Raw genomic sequence first — 18,739 nt, 5'->3', positions numbered from 1 at the left:
CATTTTAATTACACTACTATTACACTACACTACAAACAGTCCTTTAATTACACTACTATTACACTACACTACAAACAGTCCTTTAATTACACTAGTATTACACTACACTACAAACAGTCCTTTAATTACACTACTATTACACTACAAACAGTCCTTTAATTACACTACTATTACACTACAAACAGTCCTTTAATTACACTACTATTACACTACAAACAGTCCTTTAATTTCACTACTATTACACTACACTACAAACAGTCCTTTAATTACACTACAAACAGTCCTTTAATTACACTACTATTACACTACAAACAGTCCTTTAATTACACTACTATTACACTACACTACAAACAGTCCTTTAATTACACTACTATTACACTACAAACAGTCCTTTAATTACACTACTATTACACTACAAACAGTCCTTTAATTACACTACTATTACACTACAAACAGTCCTTTAATTTCACTACTATTACACTACACTACAAACAGTCCTTTAATTACACTACAAACAGTCCTTTAATTACACTACTATTACACTACACTACAAACAGTCCTTTAATTACACTACTATTACACTACAAACAGTCCTTTAATTACACTACAAACAGTCCTTTAATTACACTACTATTACACTACACTACAAACAGTCCTTTATTTACACTACTATTACACTACAAACAGTCCTTTAATTACACTACAAACAGTCCTTTAATTACACTACTATTACACTACAAACAGTCCTTTAATTACACTACTATTACACTACACTACAAACAGTCCTTTAATTACACTACTATTACACTACACTACAAACAGTCCTTTAATTACACTACTATTACACTACAAACAGTCCTTTAATTACACTACTATTACACTACAAACAGTCCTTTAATTACACTACTATTACACTACAAACAGTCCTTTAATTACACTACTATTACACTACAAACAGTCCTTTTAATTACACTACTATTACACTACACTACAAACAGTCCTTTTAATTACACTACTATTACATTACAAATAGTCCTTTTAATTACACTACAATGGATAGAAAATGTACACTACAAAAATAGACTTACGGCTCTACTCAATCTGTATCGCGGAAATTCAGCGCTAAAGCCCAATTTAAATTTAAAGGCAATGTTCCCGCGTTGGCGGAGACTGCATTCACGGTAAACGCTGCATAGGTCGGAAATGACCTTTACATTTCTATCGCACAATCTGTAACGCTTCAGGCGATACGGATTGAATAGAGACGTAAATGGGACTAATAAAGGAATGTAATTACCGGGACCTTGTGATTAATTCCAGGATTTCATGGTTTTCTATTCTTCAGGTGTTCATCATTGCCTCAGCCAGTAATGAATAAATGAATAAATAATTGATGTCATTACTACATTAATTCATTATTCATATACTTAGTTGATTTTGAATAATGTATTTGACTGCATGCTTCTGACACAAAGTGTAACTAAATTGGTCTGTTTATTGATTTCAGATTTGCTGCTTTATTATCATCCAAAATACTGTAACACTTTCAACATTATATTTATTTATCTCATTATATGCATATAATCTCATATATAAGATATGGCACTTTCATGTTCCTTGGAAGTGTATCATGAAGATACTGTGTGAATGTTAATGGTTTACTACGATAAGGACTAGGTTTCAGTTGCAGGTTTAGTAAACGGAGAGGATCATGGAACTGATGCCGCCTTACAACCAACATTTGACCATGATCAACAGGTATAATTGCATCCAAACATTTCTTCATTGTGAGGTTATTGTATATTTAACATACTAAGATACATTATTCATGTCAATTCAGATTCATTTACAGCAAACCTGAGCAATAATCATTGTAAACAATTTCCACATTTTCTTAACAAGATCAAAGGAAATACAGTGAAGAGAAAACATGTCGTTCTTTTCAAGATGTCCATTTCTCGTGTACATATTTTTTTTGACCTAGTGTTGTTTACGTGCTTTTTGTAAAATCCTATTCTGGACTTTCTATTTTGTACCTCTGATATTCAACTCTGTTGAGGAAACATTTAGCTGGATGGTTTACGCCTGTAGTATTCTGTCATGTGACAAATAAACGTTGAATTGATTTGTAACCTGCTCCTTGTGATGAATATGATAAATAGATAATACATTCCATTTATTGTATAGGCATGCAGGTGCAGTGTCTACATGTGTTGTTCTGGCTTTTTAAGGAGTAAATATGACACCAATTGTTGTATGAAGCCTGAAATATTGGAACATGGCTTCAATCTTTTACATTTACTATGATATGCAATATCTTTGTGATTGTAGATCCAGTGCATTCAATCATTGACCTTAAAACTCCTGGAGGCTCTCCTGTTCTCAGAACATTGAGGACAAGCTAAGTGCTGAGGAGGAGAACATAGCTCCCCAGGTCAATCTCTGTCCAGTCTCTGGATCAGTCTGCTCCACTCTAGCCTCTTCTGAGAGATGTAGGCTGGGGTGATGGTCTGGACAGGGAGGCGAGGCGAGCCCTCCACTCTGGCCCTCTCACACAACGCCTCTGTGTTACAGATCACATACATGCCGCAGTCATAGCTGTTCTGCTGCGAAGGACAGGGCTCCTCCACAAAGGGCACTTTCCTCCCCGACCCCAGGAAGGGCTCCAGCTTTGTGGCGATGCGCCGGGCGTGAAGTGAGTTGCCGCCACTCTGTGAGTCGTAGTGGGCAAAATGGCCGCCGTCCCGGCAGAACAGCAGCAGGCTCCAGTGAGAGCCGCCGGCAGTCTGGTTGGAGTTATCGTTGACGGCCAGGAAGACCCAGCGCCGGGAAGCTAGCCCCAGCGGCTCCAGAAACAGGGCTAGTTCCTCCGGGCAGGCAGCACACTTGATGAACTGGGTGACCTCTGGGCTGATGAAGATAGCCGCTTCGCCAAGACCTTTGAAGAGCTCAGCGGCAAAGTACTCGAAGGCAAAGCCGATGACCTGGTCGTTGAGCCAGTGAGGTCCCTCCAGTAAGGCCACATCAGAGCGCCGTAGGAGGCTGTCCTGGTAGCTCAACACTACGGGATCCATTCCCTCCAAGGCAGGGTGGGGGCGAACAGCTGGACAGGGTCAGTCTGGAAAACATGGAGGCACCGGTTTGGGGAAGATTAAGTGAAAGATGAAGCAAGACTACTATACACAATCACAAGCTGTCATCTTGTCAGATTTTTCAGGACTGAGCGCTAGCTAATTCATTAGTTGAGTGTATGAGACACAAAAATTAGATTTTCTACTAGTTAGCTATAGCCTAGGTGCTGAAATCACTTTCCAGATAGCTAACATTAGCTATGTTCGCAGGCTGATTATCTATGACATAGTAAAATATGCCTACAAAAAGAAATACACTTCAACTGGATATAATCTTCAATCTCACAATTAACACTAGAGCTATAAAGCCCCTATAACAACACACTAGTTACAGCTAAAAAAGCCTAGCTTATTTTGGTCAAAGTTGGCAGGGTTGCTGCATTGCGTTTTGCTATGCTAGCTAGTGTTGACTCCCAATCCAATGGGTTTGGCATGCACAGTGCGTTTACGATGTACGAAATGAATAAACAAACAAACATTTTATTTCACATACCTTACAAGACGCATTCACTACAAAGGTCCATAAAAAATGCAACCTTCTTTCCTCATTGCAGTAAGAAACGTAAACGGGTACTAACTGCTCCACTACCGTAAACATTTTGCGACAGTACTGCGGGGCAAGTGGGCTTTCCCCGAGACATTTGGGCCCCGCTGTGTCCACGCGGGTGATTCGCTGAATGAGTCGGGACATCCAATCCCCTCCCTCCCTGATTATTTGACCCCGCCTATCAAGTTGCGGGAGCGCGCACTGATTAGCAAGGGGGGGGAAAGGCAGCAGAGGTTTCTGCGAACGTCACCGGGATAGGAAGGGCTGCTTTTAATACATTTTAAGAAGAGAAGAAAATAGGACAAATATGCGTCACTGTTCGGGACTGATCTGAATTTTGATGATTATTTTCGGGGGAAGTAATTTGGAGAGAAGAACGAAGAGGCAGTTGTTTTCGGAAACCCAGGGAATTAAAAGTCAGATTTGAGAGTTGCGTTTGTGTGTTAATTTCCCTGTCCCAAACGAGAAGGCTTCAGCATCAACGCACAACAAATTGGGATTAACGTTCAATTAAATAGTAAGGTAAGAAGGTTTGTTACTGTCCCAAACGGGGCTTTCTCATGTGTCTGTAAAATAAATAAAATATGTAACAATCACTGAGGTATGGTACCAATAGGCAACGTTTTGCTGTTGACGATATGATTTTGGGAATTCCATTCATCGCGCAATGGACTACCCTCCCCACTGAGCCACAGGGAGTTTATTGCATGTAGTTACCATTACTTGGAACGCTGTGTTAATTTATTGACTGGATGTATAGCGTGACCGCTTTATGATTGTGCCTGTAGTAAAGAGACCGCATCTTTGCATACAGAATTAGTTATTTTTGCTTTGTCAGTAGTGGAACACCCACTATTACAAAAGTGTATTGCTTTCTAGTAGTAAGTTATTGTCATGAGCTGTTAGATAACTGATGTTGCAGTTTATGTCAAGGGAACCGAACGTTTAACCTACGCACTATAGTTTTTAAACGAAGGGATTTAAAGTCAAATCAAGACATTATCTGTCAGCGTCCATGCAGATACATTGTATCATATCAGATGTATCAAGTACAACATGAAGGTTACAATGTCTCGCCAACTTCAAATGATCTCAGACCACCCTCGTTTGAAACAAAGTAATCGAACAATAATTGAAAACACTAGCAATAGCAGAGGTGTGTTGTCTGTCCTCAGTGTCCATCTCTGTCTGGGGCAGGGGAAATGTCTGCATGTATTATTTAGTGGAGGTCAGCCAGAATAGTTTATAATGCAGTGGATGCAGTACAGTCTGCAAAGCAGTGGAATTGTAGAGGAGGTCTAATGGGGTGAATAAGCTGCTGAATCATGGGGCCTGCCCAGAGCATCACTCACTCTGTTCGGCCAGTTGTGACGTCACATCACTCCTTAGCCCATAACATTTGTTCCATAGCTTCTTTATCCAGGACGTATCCCTCAAGCTGACCTATCCTCATACTGAGTTGATTGAACCTGTTTATATCGTCTTTGGTGAATGTTATTATTTGTAATGCCAGGCTGTATTGTATACATCAAATCACATTTTGTATTTGTCACATGCGCTGAATACAACAGACCTTACCGTGAAATGCTTACATGTCTTCTGTAGTTTGGATATTGTTTAGCCTATAGATTGATACAAAATAATAAGCTTCTCAGGAGTCTGATATGGGTGTGATGGGAAACGATTAGCCAATGGTGAGCAACAACAAGACATTTTGAATTTACTAAAATATAAAGAATGTTTAGTAACTAACTTGTATTATTTCTTATTGTTGTTGCGTTGTCAAGAAGGAACCTGCAAGTAAGCATTTCGTTGGACGGTGTGTACCATGTGTATCCCGTACATACAACTAATAAAACTCCAAGGTACTACAACTATATACCCCCAAGGTACTACAACTATATACCCCCAAGGTACTACAACTATATACCCCCAAGGTACTACAACTATATACCCCCAAGGTACTACAACTATATACCCCCAAGGTACTACAACTATATACCCCCAAGGTACTACAACTATATACCCCCAAGGTACTACAACTATATACCCCCAAGGTACTACAACTATATACCCCCAAGGTACTACAACTATATACCCCCAAGGTACTACAACTATATACCCCCAAGGTACTACAACTATATACCCCCAAGGTACTACAACTATATTCCCCAGAAAGGTTGTTACTTGGGCCCATCCTCTGCACAGGTGATCAGAGTGTGTCTGTAATGGTCTGGGGGAATGCATTGGGACTGAGGAGACACAGCTGCCTGCTGGCGTAGCACCAGAGGCCTGCCACGGGCCTGTCATTAGAGTCCAGCAACTGGTCCTGCTGACATGACACCCCGCGGGCCTCTCCTCTCTCTGACAGACCTCTTGGATGTATCATGTCATGGGGGTAACTGAAAACGTATGCTCTAGTTAACTTTATGGTTAACATCCAATGAATAGTTCGCTCATGATATGGTGTTCTGTGGGAGTGTTGATGGTTGGAGTTTGTATACCAGAAACATGTAATAGCCTGGGTCAGGACTAGGCTATAGGATATTTCTGATCACAACTGGATACATTGTGACGTTTGGGTTCGTATTTAATCTTTGGTGAACTAAAGGCCTACAGGATAACATGGAAATCAAGCCATCAAACTGAGAAACAACAAGTCGTGCTGATATGAACCTGGAGAGGTTGAAAAGTGGGAGGGATTGCCCGCGCAGGCGTAGCTACAGCAGCTGTTGGAGCCAGAAATCTGAGACCTGATGCAGTAGAAGCGGTGCAGATGCAGCGTCTGAAGGGAACTACGTCACTCTGTCTGCAGTTTGGAAATGCTCCATCATGAAGTATTCATCTGGGCTAAAAATATTATGTAGCTTTATTAGGCTAGATCACTATCTATGACAGTGGAATATTACTCACTGAAGCAATGGAAATTGTTAATGTATGTTCTTAGGTGGGGTAATGCTGTGTGTTATAGTCTAGAAACTCATTATCCTTGAGGCGCCAGCATCCGTGAAATCAATGCGAATGGCCATTTGGCTGAACATTATTTAGTCATTGTACACTGCTCTGTAGATGCTCCAGAGTCTGAGCTGTGGGGTGCTGGTTTAACGAATGGAAACAAGCTTTACAGCAGTAGCAGAGTTTTTCCAAAGTTTTTCTCTAAACCTTGTTGGTGTCCTTTTTTGATGGCTAGCCTCCATGATGGAAAAGACCATTGCAGAAATATACAACTATTGCATCACCCTAAAGCTATCGCTCCCTAACCACAGAGACTGTAGCCAACATGTTGACTGTGTCAGTCCTATCCTGTTTTTTTTTGTTTACTGGTGGACCGAGGCGACAAACCACTCCTCTGTGACCATGCTGTGCTTTTCCCATATAGGCCTACACAATGCCTGTGAGGATTCTAAAACCCAACATGACCTCAAATGAGAGTGACCTCATTGCCACAGGGTTGGGTGGGGTGGGGTGGGGTGCGGTGGGGTGGGGGTGGTAGGTCACGTGCTGAGTCACTTGGTCAGCCGCACATGAAAAGTGTTGTATGGCGTAAGTGATTGGCACGCACATGAAGTGAAGTCATTAAAGTGGAACATGCCTGTTGACCAGGAACAAAGCTCCCCGTTCTCTGTGGCCATTACACGAGGAGGCTACGGGTCCTCAAAGGCTTGGCTTCCCCCATGGCTTTGTATTTCCCCTCGTTAACTCCTCATGGTGCTCAGACTGGTCAGAATGAGAGTTTCAAGTTTTAATGTCACATGCACAAGTACAGTGAAATGCCTTTCTTGGAAACTCAAAACCCAACAATGCAATAATTAATAACAATGTATTACTAGAAAAAAAGCACACAAGGAATAGGAAATATGAAATACACTAAGTAAGTAAGCATACTATATACAGGCTATATTTAAAAAGTCAGTTCCAGTACCATATTTACATGTGCAGGGATACTGGAGTGATGGAGGTAGATATGTATAGTGGTAAGGTGACTAGGCATCAGGATATAAGATAAACAGAGTAGCAGCAGCTTGTATGTCAGTGAGTGGGTGTGTAGAGTCAGTATAAATATATGTGCATATTATGTGCGAGTGAGAAAATGATGGAGTGAGTGTTTGTGTGTGTGTGTTGGAGTGACAGTGTGTGTGAGTGTAGATGGCCCTGTGAGTGAGCATAGAGACAGTGCAAAGATTGAAATGAAAGGTCAATAAAGATGCAAGGTAAATTCAGTCTGTGTAGCTATTTTGTTAGCTATTTATCAGTCATTTATTGCTTGGGGATAGATAGCTGTTCAAGAGCCTGTTGGTGTCAGACTGGATGCATCGGTATCTCTTGCCGTGAGGCAGCAGAGAAAGTAGTCAATAGCTTGGGTGGTTGGAGTCTTTGACCATTTTCCGGGCCTTCTTTTCACACCGCCTGATATAGAGGTCCTGGATGGCAGGGAGCTCGGCCCCAGAGATGTATTGGGCTGTCCGCACAACCCTCTTGTGATGAGGTGGTGATGAAGGAGTCAGGCGCAGGAGGGTAAATCACAGAATAACAGGCTTTAATCTGCAAAATACAGGTTTACGCAGAAATACGTCAAACACACTCCAGGGCACAAAACAGGCGCACTGGAAAATACAAGGCATACGGGAAAAATATTCCTGTCGATACACAATACACGAGCTCCACCGAGCTTCACTAACCTCCACAAATAAACAATCACCCACAAGGACAAGGGGCAGAGGGAACACTTATACACAGACTAATTAGGGGAATAGAACCAGGTGTGTGTGATTGACAAGACAATTGTGATGATGATTGGGGCGGCAGTGGTTAGAACTCCGGTGACAACGAACGCCGAAGCCTGCCCGAACAAGGAGGGGAGGCAGCCTCGGCGGAAGTCGTGACACCTCTGTAGCGCCTTGCGATCGAAGGGTGCTATTGCCATACCAAGCCGGTATGCAGCCAGTTGAGGATTTGAGGGCCCATGCCAAACTTTTTCAACCTCCAGAGGGGGAAGAGGCACTGTCGCGCCTTGTTCACGACTGTGCGTGTGTGTTTGGACCATTTTAAGTATTTAGTGACTTGGACACCGGGGAACTTGAAGCTGTCTACCTGCTCCACTAATGCCCCATCGATGTGGATGGCTCATCGTCGCCGGTGATCAGGCCTACCACCCTCGTGTCATCAGCCAACGTGATAATAGTGTTGGAGTCGTGCGTGGCCACACAGTCGTGGGTGAACAGGGAGTACAGGAGGGGACTAAGCACACACCCCTGTGTGGCCCCTGTGTTAAAGGTCAGCGTGGCGGAGGTGATGTTGCATACCCTCACCACCTGGGTCCTAAGCTTGGTGACGAGCTTGGAGGGGACAATGGTGTTGAACGCTGAGCTGTAGTCAATGAACAGTATTCTTACACACATTCTCACACTCTTATCTAGAGTGATAGGAAACAAGGAATTGTGTTTATTTTCCCAACATTACCGGAGAGGTTTTCTGTTTTCAGCAGATTGAGTCGGCCTAAATGCAGGTCAGGCCTATTATTTGGCTACTAGCCTACTAGTTACTTGGCTACTAGCCTACTAGTTACTTGTCTACCAGCCTACTTGTTACTTGGCTACTAGCCTACTTGTTACTTGGCTACTAGCCTACTTGGTTACTAGCCTACTTGGTTACCAGCCTACTTGGTTAATAGTGTCCCTTTTAAAAGTCTGGAGTTCGCTCCTACAGTAGTTCTCCTCTAAAAATAAGTCTCTGTTGTGGAAAGAGGACGAGGCCAAATCTTTGTTTAAATCCTCTCTATTGAGAAACCCCTGTTGAGATTTAGTTTATATGCTTGAACAATCACAGGAAACTCGAAGGGCATGTAGCAAAAGTTGCTCGTGGAAGAAAGCCCTTGAGTTAATTTTACCTACCACTTCATCACTCTTAGCAAATGAGGTCTGAGGTATTTCATCATTTAAGCACTAGATTTGATTTGGCCTAAATGGTTATGTCAACTAAATGATTAGGCCTAGATGGAATGAGATTATTTCTAGAGACTGGAGGCCAAATGGCTTTTCGGTGTTGAGACCTAGCTGCTTAGGGAGTGAACATTATTTATAATAATGGTTACATGGAGAAAATCTGACCTCTCTGAAATGAAAATGGATGGCCCTCCCTTCATCAAAATATATTTTGCCTAAACACTCCCAGAACACTTGGGAAAAAAACAAGTGACCCTCCCCTATACCCAAAATAATAATTAAAACATGCCTACCGTTTACCCTCACCTTTTGGACAGACCAGAGCCTTACATATGCAGTTTTAGAAGCTGTTCTTCGTCCTGAAAGCCTTACGTTGCAACGCAGGAATTTTGATAGCGCATGCTGCACAGGGCTGCGGGCCAGAAGGTTGTGGGTTCACAGACCACCGTGGACAAGAGTAGGAGTGGAAACATCTCCTTTATTGTAACAGCATTGCATTAATCTGTCATCATATTTGCATGTCCGAGAAAATATTTACTTTTATAAAAATTTCGTTAAATTCTACGTCATTTTACATATTAGCGGAATCTTTTTTTAATACCACACAAATTACGGAAATGACAGGCTAAGAATGGACACTGAGATAGACGTGTTCATCTCATCATATTTCTCCAATGCCAAATCAGTGTGTCTTGTTTACAACGAAACTGTCCCTGTTTTCAAATAATAGGAATCTGAGCATCTGCGCTACCTTTGCACCCTAGACAGAGTAGGCTTACCGATACAGAAACATGTAAGATTTACCTGCTGGATATTCTTCTTCCGTGGCTTAACCCAAAGAGAGAAGGTCAAGTGTTTCCCTAAAAGCTATCTGGGAATGAATGAATTAATGAAATGTTATTTTCGTGTCAAATCACCAATTGGCAACCCATCCCTTATGGGATTAATTGACACATGGTGTGGGTGAACGGATGATCCCTGCATGTGTGGTTCCCACCGTGAAGCATGGAGGAGGAGGTGTTAAAGTGTGGGGGTGCTTTGCTGGTGACACAGTCTGTAATTTATTTAAAATATAATTGTTTCATTTCTTTGACATTCAGAGGCAGAGCTTCAACCTTTTTATAGCAGAGGAGACAAAATAATACACTTTGCTTGGCAAGTAATCTGATTCTGTCACTATCAATTTATTAAGCAATTCACCTTCTGTACAATAGAAGACGTTTAAACCCAATGGGTTCTATCCATAGGTGGGACATGGGCAACTGAAATGTCTGACCTTTTTCAACAGTCTCTGTGAACGTCTGTACTAATTAAGGGAGACATAGATATGATTAAAAAACAACTGTTGATGCAATATGGGGGGAAAATGGGTGAAGGAGATTAATCGTAAACCCAAATTGAGAACCTTTTGTTTGATTAAGGGTGAATTTGTGGTTGAAAGATATATTATTAACCTACCTAAACTACTATTGCGTCATATAATAGCACTCACAGCTTTCCAAGAACTAGAAATGTAGACATTTATGGTCTGTTTACCTATGATTTGGAGGCTATTTATACAGAACTGGTCATGTTTTAGTTTGACAATAATTCTAGTACACAATTTCTGATATGACATGCCTTACTTTTATTTTCCTGCGTAAGTAAAATCAGGATTATGCCTCTACTGCCATTAATTCCTATTAGACTGGTTTGGATTTCGCCCTTACGGATATGGCTGCCATTTTCATCCATTCTGGAACTTTGAGGGTTTATGACATAGCCCCTCTAGTAATTTAATTCATGGGTTGCACGTTGCATCATAATAGAATGCATGGTGTTTGGTAGTTCCCCCAATGAACTCCCTGACCCCCCCCCCTCAGTGTATGATATCGCTGTGTTGTTTAATATACTTCATCAGACAGGCGGTCTGCTAAAGCCATTAGCGTCATCAGTGTTCACCTCAGACAAAGCGTCTGTCTGTCTTATCTTCCTGTGACTGACTGATCTGCCAAACTGTTATAGTTTCTTCCCATGTCTTGTCCGAGGCCCTGTGATTCACACCATAGATCAGGGTTTCTCAAGTACTATTTGAGAAGGTCCGGTAACACACATTTCCTAGGTGGCAAAGGTCCGAATGCATATTGTCATTTATCGGCATAGTAACAAACCCCCACCTCTCAACCCATGTGACCCCAAACTGTTCACACCCCTTTTGTTGGCGGAGAGAGAATTTTGCAGTTTTTAATGCTTATTTCCTGCAATTCTACACATTTTGCAATGTCTTATGTGTGATCATATTATACAAGGGGTTGAAGTCCGACTGAGTTCAAATATTTTTTATTATTTTCTATATTTTTCTGTTAGTCGGGACCCTTGGTCTGTATTGACCCCGTTCTGGGTCCAGTTTCGGACCGTGGTCTGCTTATTGAGTATGAGGATGGATTGTAAATCTGGGCCAATGGACACTAAATAGGAGAGCTGGACTGCTGTGACCCTCTTATTCAAGGCAGCACGATATTGTTCAGAGAAAAAAGCACCTTAGCTATCCCTATTTTGGACGATAAGTCCCTTTCTGAAGACGCATTAGATCCCTTCCTGAAACAAGTTCCTGTCTAATTGGTCAAGATGCTAGTTGAATTAATCAATGTGAAACTGCCTGAGCTTCGATTCAGTGTAATAGTGACTTATGGACAGATTTTTACACTAAATCTACACATTACTTTTTTTTTGGGGGGGGGGAACGTCTTTGTGTAACATTACAAAGGTAATGTTTGATTTGGCCTCTGAAATACCTAGGACTGCCACGAGAATTGTGAAGCTCACAAGTTCTCACAAGTTTCTTTCCATACGTTAATCTCAAACAAAGCATGGATCAATGCGGCCCACTGCTTCAGCTTTCTGCTGCCTCTCTTCACCCGCTAATGTTCCGACTGCACCGTTCAGCTCATATTTCAGCCAGCGTCGTCTGGCTGCAGACTGACAGCGATCAGGCAGGCCCGTCCTCATGTTGAAGAGTCTGAGAGAGCCCTCCGAACACTGACCTGTAGTTAGTGGTCGTTTTATTTCTAATGCGCAACATTCAGCCCTGCAGTTAATGTAATAGCCTGCCCATTGTACTGTATATGATGAATATTGCATTAGTGCCATCATGGCTGCCAATGCATAGGCTATACTGTTTTGTTCTACATGGAAAACCCAATGGTCATCCCAAAACATACTTGTAGGTTGTGCTTTCAAACCTCTGATAACCGTTGCTGGTATTAGAGGCGTTGACGGTTGCAACAGTGCAGCGAACAAACCAAATTAATTGTTGGTTTGAATGATAAAAAGCATTTTCCGCTTTGCTCATGTTCAGTTAATAGAAAATGCATCAAAAAGTCGTTAGAGTGGATCCACTACCTAGCACATCTTACACATGCCATTATTCCATCGCTAAAGTACCCTAGATAGCTTGTCAAAGCCAGTCAGGCCAAGTGGATTTCCTTTGCCATTGATTAGGCTAGTACATAAATGCATTAGTCGGCAGCCTTTTGAAATGGAATAACAAGCCTGGGAGGATTGGTTTGGTGTCTGGAACCTCATTGTATCTCAGCATAGGGATGTGCTATGTTTTTGCCAGAGACTTGTCTGACCTCTAGCGCAGGGTCATGGGAAGAGGAGCTGAAAACATGGATTCTGTTATGGAGTGTGTGTACTGTAGGACTGCCAACGATTCCAGTTGATTGAATTGAACCGGATACTTTTATGATGGAACTCAGGATTACCTTGCACAGCATGACATTTATATGGCTGGGTAGTATCTTTGAGGATTTCGCCGAAACTCAGGATTTTGTTGTTGTACGCCCTCCAGTATGGATTAGGGGTGTGAACGTAAGAAAAGTCCCTAACGGAAAAACTGTTATTTAGTCCCCCCCCCACTAAATTCAAATCCCAGTGCAGCTGGCTCGCCTGCTCTTTCTCTTCTCTAATGATGCCAGTGTGTTCAGTCGTCGGTCTGCTGCCTGTAGAATATCCTAACCTATTAATTGATGATAGGCCCTGCTTTATTGAAGTTGCGACACATTGCAAGCCAAGAAATTGCGAAATACAGCATTCCATTGCAAGATACAGCTTTTGATTGCTGATAGATAGGCCTAGTGCCTTCTGACTCCGTCTGCCTGGTGGTCAACCTGCCTGGTCATGTCTAGATGGAATACAGCTTTTGTCAAATTTGACGTCAAAAGTATATATATTTTTTGGCATTTTAGCTAACCCTCCCTAACCCTTTTCCTAACTTTAACAACATTATCCCGACCTGCTACGTTAATTCTCCTAACCTGCTGCATCAGTTTTCCTAAACCTACAAAAAGTCAATTTTCACCAAATCTGTACCCCTTCCAGACAAAACCGACCTGCCTGTAATGTGCCCCTCGCCTCTCTCTGCCAGTGTTTTTGTGTTCTTGGAAGTATGGCAACTAATCATTCTCCTCCGTTCCAAAAATACTGAATCTTAAGAGTCGATTCCTAGCGAAAGATGTGTTTTCTTTCTACTAAATGTCTTGGTAAATCACAGTATTTTATTTAACAAACAGGCAGGCTGCCCGCAGGCAGTTTGAGATTATTTGATTGACAGTTCTGGTTGCCTAGTGATGGACGTTAGTCACGCTTCAGAAGCTGCATTCCTTTACAGACAAGTAAAATACCTGTTCAGTGGCACTTCGAAACTATCCAGAGAAGGTTTCGTGACGGCATTTAAAGAGCCTTAGTGTCCCTTTACAGGCAAACAAACATGCCGTAGCTGGGTGCTTTCCAGGGTATATGACTGTGGTAGAGAACTTAATTGCCCAGCCCTATACAGTGGGGAGAACAAGTATTTGATACACTGCCGATTTTGCAGGTTTTCCTACTTACAAAGCATGTAGAGGTCTGTAATTTTTATCATAGGTACACTTCAACTGTGAGAGACGGAATCTAAAACAAAAATCCAGAAAATCACATTGTATGATTTTTAAGTAATTAATTTGCATTTTATTGCATGACATAAGTACAGTGGGGAAAAAAAGTATTTAGTCAGCCACCAATTGTGCAAGTTCTCCCACTTAAAAAGATGAGAGGCCTGTAATTTTCATCATAGGTACACGTCAACTATGACAGACAAATTGAGATTTTTTTTACTCCAGAAAATCACATTGTAGGATTTTTAATGAATTTATTTGCAAATTATGGTGGAAAATAAGTATTTGGTCACCTACAAACAAGCAAGATTTCTGGCTCTCACAGACCTGTAACTTCTTCTTTAAGAGGCTCCTCTGTCCTCCACTCGTTACCTGTATTAATGGCACCTGTTTGAACTTGTTATCAGTATAAAAGACACCTGTCCACAACCTCAAACAGTCACACTCCAAACTCCACTATGTCCAAGACCAAAGAGCTGTCAAAGGACACCAGAAACAAAATTGTAGACCTGCACCAGGCTGGGAAGACTGAATCTGCAATAGGTAAGCAGCTTGGTTTGAAGAAATCAACTGTGGGAGCAATTATTAGGAAATGGAAGACATACAAGACCACTGATAATCTCCCTCGATCTGGGGCTCCACGCAAGATCTCACCCCGTGGGGTCAAAATGATCACAAGAACGATGAGCAAAAATCCCAGAACCACACGGGGGGACCTAGTGAATGACCTGCAGAGAGCTGGGACCAAAGTAACAAAGCCTACCATCAGTAACACACTACGCCGCCAGGGACTCAAATCCTGCAGTGCCAGACGTGTCCCCCTGCTTAAGCCAGTATATGTCCAGGCCCGTCTGAAGTTTGCTAGAGTGCATTTGGATGATCCAGAAGAGGATTGGGAGAATGTCATATGGTCAGATGAAACCAAAATAGAACTTTTTGGTAAAAACTCAACTCGTCGTGTTTGGAGGACAAAGAATGCTGAGTTGCATCCAAAGAACACCATACCTACTGTGAAGCATGGGGGTGGAAACATCATGCTTTGGGGCTGTTTTTCTGCAAAGGGACCAGGACGACTGATCCGTGTAAAGGAAAGAATGAATGGGGCCATGTATCGTGAGATTTTGAGTGAAAACCTCCTTCCATCAGCAAGGGCATTGAAGATGAAACGTGGCTGGGTCTTTCAGCATGACAATGATCCCAAACACACCGCCCAGCAAACGAAGGAGTGGCTTCGTAAGAAGCATTTCAAGGTCCTGGAGTGGCCTAGCCAGTCTCCAGATCTCAACCCCATAGAAAATATTTGGAGGGAGTTGAAAGTCTGTGTTGCCCAGCAAGATCTCGTGATACATGGCCCCATCCATCCTCCCCTCAATACGGTGCAGTCGTCCTGTCCCCTTTGCAGAAAAGCATCCCAAAGAATTATGTTTCCACCTCCATGCTTCATGGTTGGGATGGTGTTCTTGGGGTTATACTCATCCTTCTTCTTCCTCCAAACACGGCGAGTGGAGTTTAGACCAAAAAGCTATATTTTTGTCTCATCAGACCACATGACCTTCTCCCATTCCTCCTCTGGATCATCCAGATGGTCATTGGCAAACTTCAGACGGGCCTGGACATGCGCTGGCTTGAGCAGGGGGACCTTGCGTGCGCTGCAGGATTTTAATCCATGACGGCGTAGTGTGTTACTAATGGTTTTCTTTGAGACTGTGGTCCCAGCTCTCTTCAGGTCATTGACCAGGTCCTGCCGTGTAGTTCTGGGCTGAACCCTCACCTTCCTCATGATCATTGATGCCCCACGAGGTGAGATCTTGCATGGAGCCCTAGACCGAAGGTGATTGACCGTCATCTTGAACTTCTTCCATTTTCTAATAACTGCGCCAACAGTTGTTGCCTTCTCACCAAGCTGCTTGCCTATTGTCCTGTAGCCCATCCCAGCCTTGTGCAGGTCTACAATTTTATCCCTGATGTCCTTACACAGCTCTCTGGTCTTGGCCATTGTGGAGAGGTTGGAGTCTGTTTGATTGAGTGTGTGGACAGGTGTCTTTTATACAGGTAACGAGTTCAAACAGGTGCATTTAATACAGGTAATGAGTGGAGAACAGGAGGGCTTCTTAAAGAAAAACTAACAGGTCTGTGAGAGCCGGAATTCTTACTGGTTGGTAGGTGATCAAATACTTATGTCATGCAATAAAATGCAAATTAATTACTTAAAAATCATACAATGTGATTTTCTGGATTTTTGTTTTAGATTCCGTCTCTCACAGTTGAAGTGTACCTATGATAAAAATTACAGACCTCTACATGCTTTGTAAGTAGGAAAACCTGCAAAATCGGCAGTGTATCAAATACTTGTTCTCCCCACTGTATATAGGTAATAGGACCATTATTCTGCATTGTGAATTAACTTGGCATTTTATGAGTTTTCTTATCGTTTTCACAGAAAACCGATTTTAAAGAAAGGCAGATTTTTAAACATTAAGCAAAATTGTCCATTTGTCATTTGTCCGTAGTATGGATTCAGTTATGAAAAAATACATCACAAGTAACAACTGCTGTGTGGTTATGTAATGCCTCACAAAGGAATCATCCTGCAGATAATTCGATCAACATCAACACAGTTAATGTACTGTGATGGTTAGTTTGGATCAGATCTTCATACCCTGCAGGGGTAAAGACTGTTTGTGTTCAGTTGGTTGCATGCCCGCATCATTCCAAAGACTGACGGCGGCATCATGAGCAGGAAACAGACGATTTATTCGTTCAGATCTGTTGGCACTGAATATTCAAGGCAAGGCAGGTTGTATCTCTGGCACTGTAATGGGAGCAGAAGTCATCGGCAGACTGATCGTGGACTATAGGAAAAGGAGGGCCGAACAGGCCCCCATTAACATTGACGGGGCTGAAGTGGAGCGGGTCGAGAGTTTCAAGTTCCTTGGTGTCCACATCACCAACGAACTGTCATGGTCCAAACACACCAAGACCGTTGTGAAGAAGGCACCTTTCCCCCTCAGGAGACTGAAAAGATTTGGCATGGGTCCCCAGAACCTCAAAAGGTTCTACAGCTGCACCATCGAGAGCATCCTGACCGGTTGCATCACCACCTGGTATGGCTACTGCTCAGCATCTGACCTATATAGTAGGCGGTGACAGAGGAAGGCCCAGTGAAGAAGCCCCCCCTCTGTTTTTACACTACTGCTACTCGCTGTTCATTATCTATGCATAGTCACTTTACAAATTACCTCGACTAACCTGTACTCCCGCACATCGACTTGGTACCGGTATCCCCTGTATATAGCCTTGTTATTGTTATGTAATTTTCATGTTACTTTTTGATTTGATTCAATTTCTTACTTTTCTTTATTTAGTAAATATTTTCTTAACTCTATTTCTTTAACTGCATTGTTGGTTGGTTAAGGGCTTGTAAGTAAGCATTTCACAGTAAGGTCTACATCTGTTTGTATTCGGCGCATGTGACAAGTACAATTTGATTTGATTTGTGAAACTGGAGATGATTCCTGGCGTTTACTCCCTGTCTTCTGTGTGTGTGTTTCTCTAACTTGCATTGTGTGTGTGTGTGTGTGTGTGTGTGTGTGTTGGTGAGAACGGATACATGCACACAATAATGAGATATTTGTGGATAATCAGATTAATATAATAGTTTGATTTAAATCATTTACATGCTTTGTAAGAATGATTTCCCTAATAATAATCCTGTTTACATGGACACATCTGAAATTAGGCTACCTGATCGCACTCTGATAAATGCTGAAAATCCCCAATCAAAATAATTTTCTACCACAGCGACCATGTTATTTTGGGGAAGCATATTTGATTCTGAGTTTGGACATATAAAGATTGTATGTGAAAACTATTTCTAAGACATGCATTCAGTTGTTCCTAACACACTTCACTGGCGCTAAAGAGGGAGACTCGCTGGGCTGGTGCTAGCACATGCACAGATCAAACACACCCCTGGAACGTCCATTAAGGTGTTTACATGTCCTAATCATTCTAAAGATTGCTCAGAAAACCAGGTTTTAATCGGCGTATTCTTACTTCCATTTTGACCTTACGCCAATTTTAAGATAAGCAGAGTAAGGTGTTTACATGACTTATCTGCCATAATCAGTTTTAATATCAAATTATTACTGTGCATATAAACGTACTCGGTGTGAGCGTGTGTATTCCCCTGCCAGTGTGTCT

The 18,739-nt window shown here is 42.1% G+C and overlaps 1 protein-coding gene across 1 annotated transcript; it reads right to left on the bottom strand.

Annotated features, from left to right (window-relative positions):
• Window positions 1-1,503: 1,503 nt before the first annotated feature.
• LOC311111565 (sentrin-specific protease 8-like) lies at window positions 1,504-3,690 on the bottom strand. Its single transcript, XM_084154319.1, has 2 exons — window positions 3,625-3,690; window positions 1,504-3,118 (listed from the first exon to the last, which is right to left on the bottom strand). Exon 2 carries the CDS (start codon window positions 3,072-3,074, stop codon window positions 2,436-2,438), a length of 639 nt encoding a protein of 212 aa, XP_084010445.1. The 5' UTR covers window positions 3,075-3,118; window positions 3,625-3,690; the 3' UTR covers window positions 1,504-2,435.
• Window positions 3,691-18,739: the final 15,049 nt, after the last annotated feature.

This window comes from Coregonus lavaretus (assembly GCF_964263955.1).
Source record: "Coregonus lavaretus genome assembly, chromosome: 37".
Lineage (NCBI taxonomy): Eukaryota > Metazoa > Chordata > Actinopteri > Salmoniformes > Salmonidae > Coregonus > Coregonus lavaretus.
The sequence above is the reverse complement of the archived record's forward strand: the minus strand, read 5'-3'. Positions and strand labels throughout refer to the sequence as shown.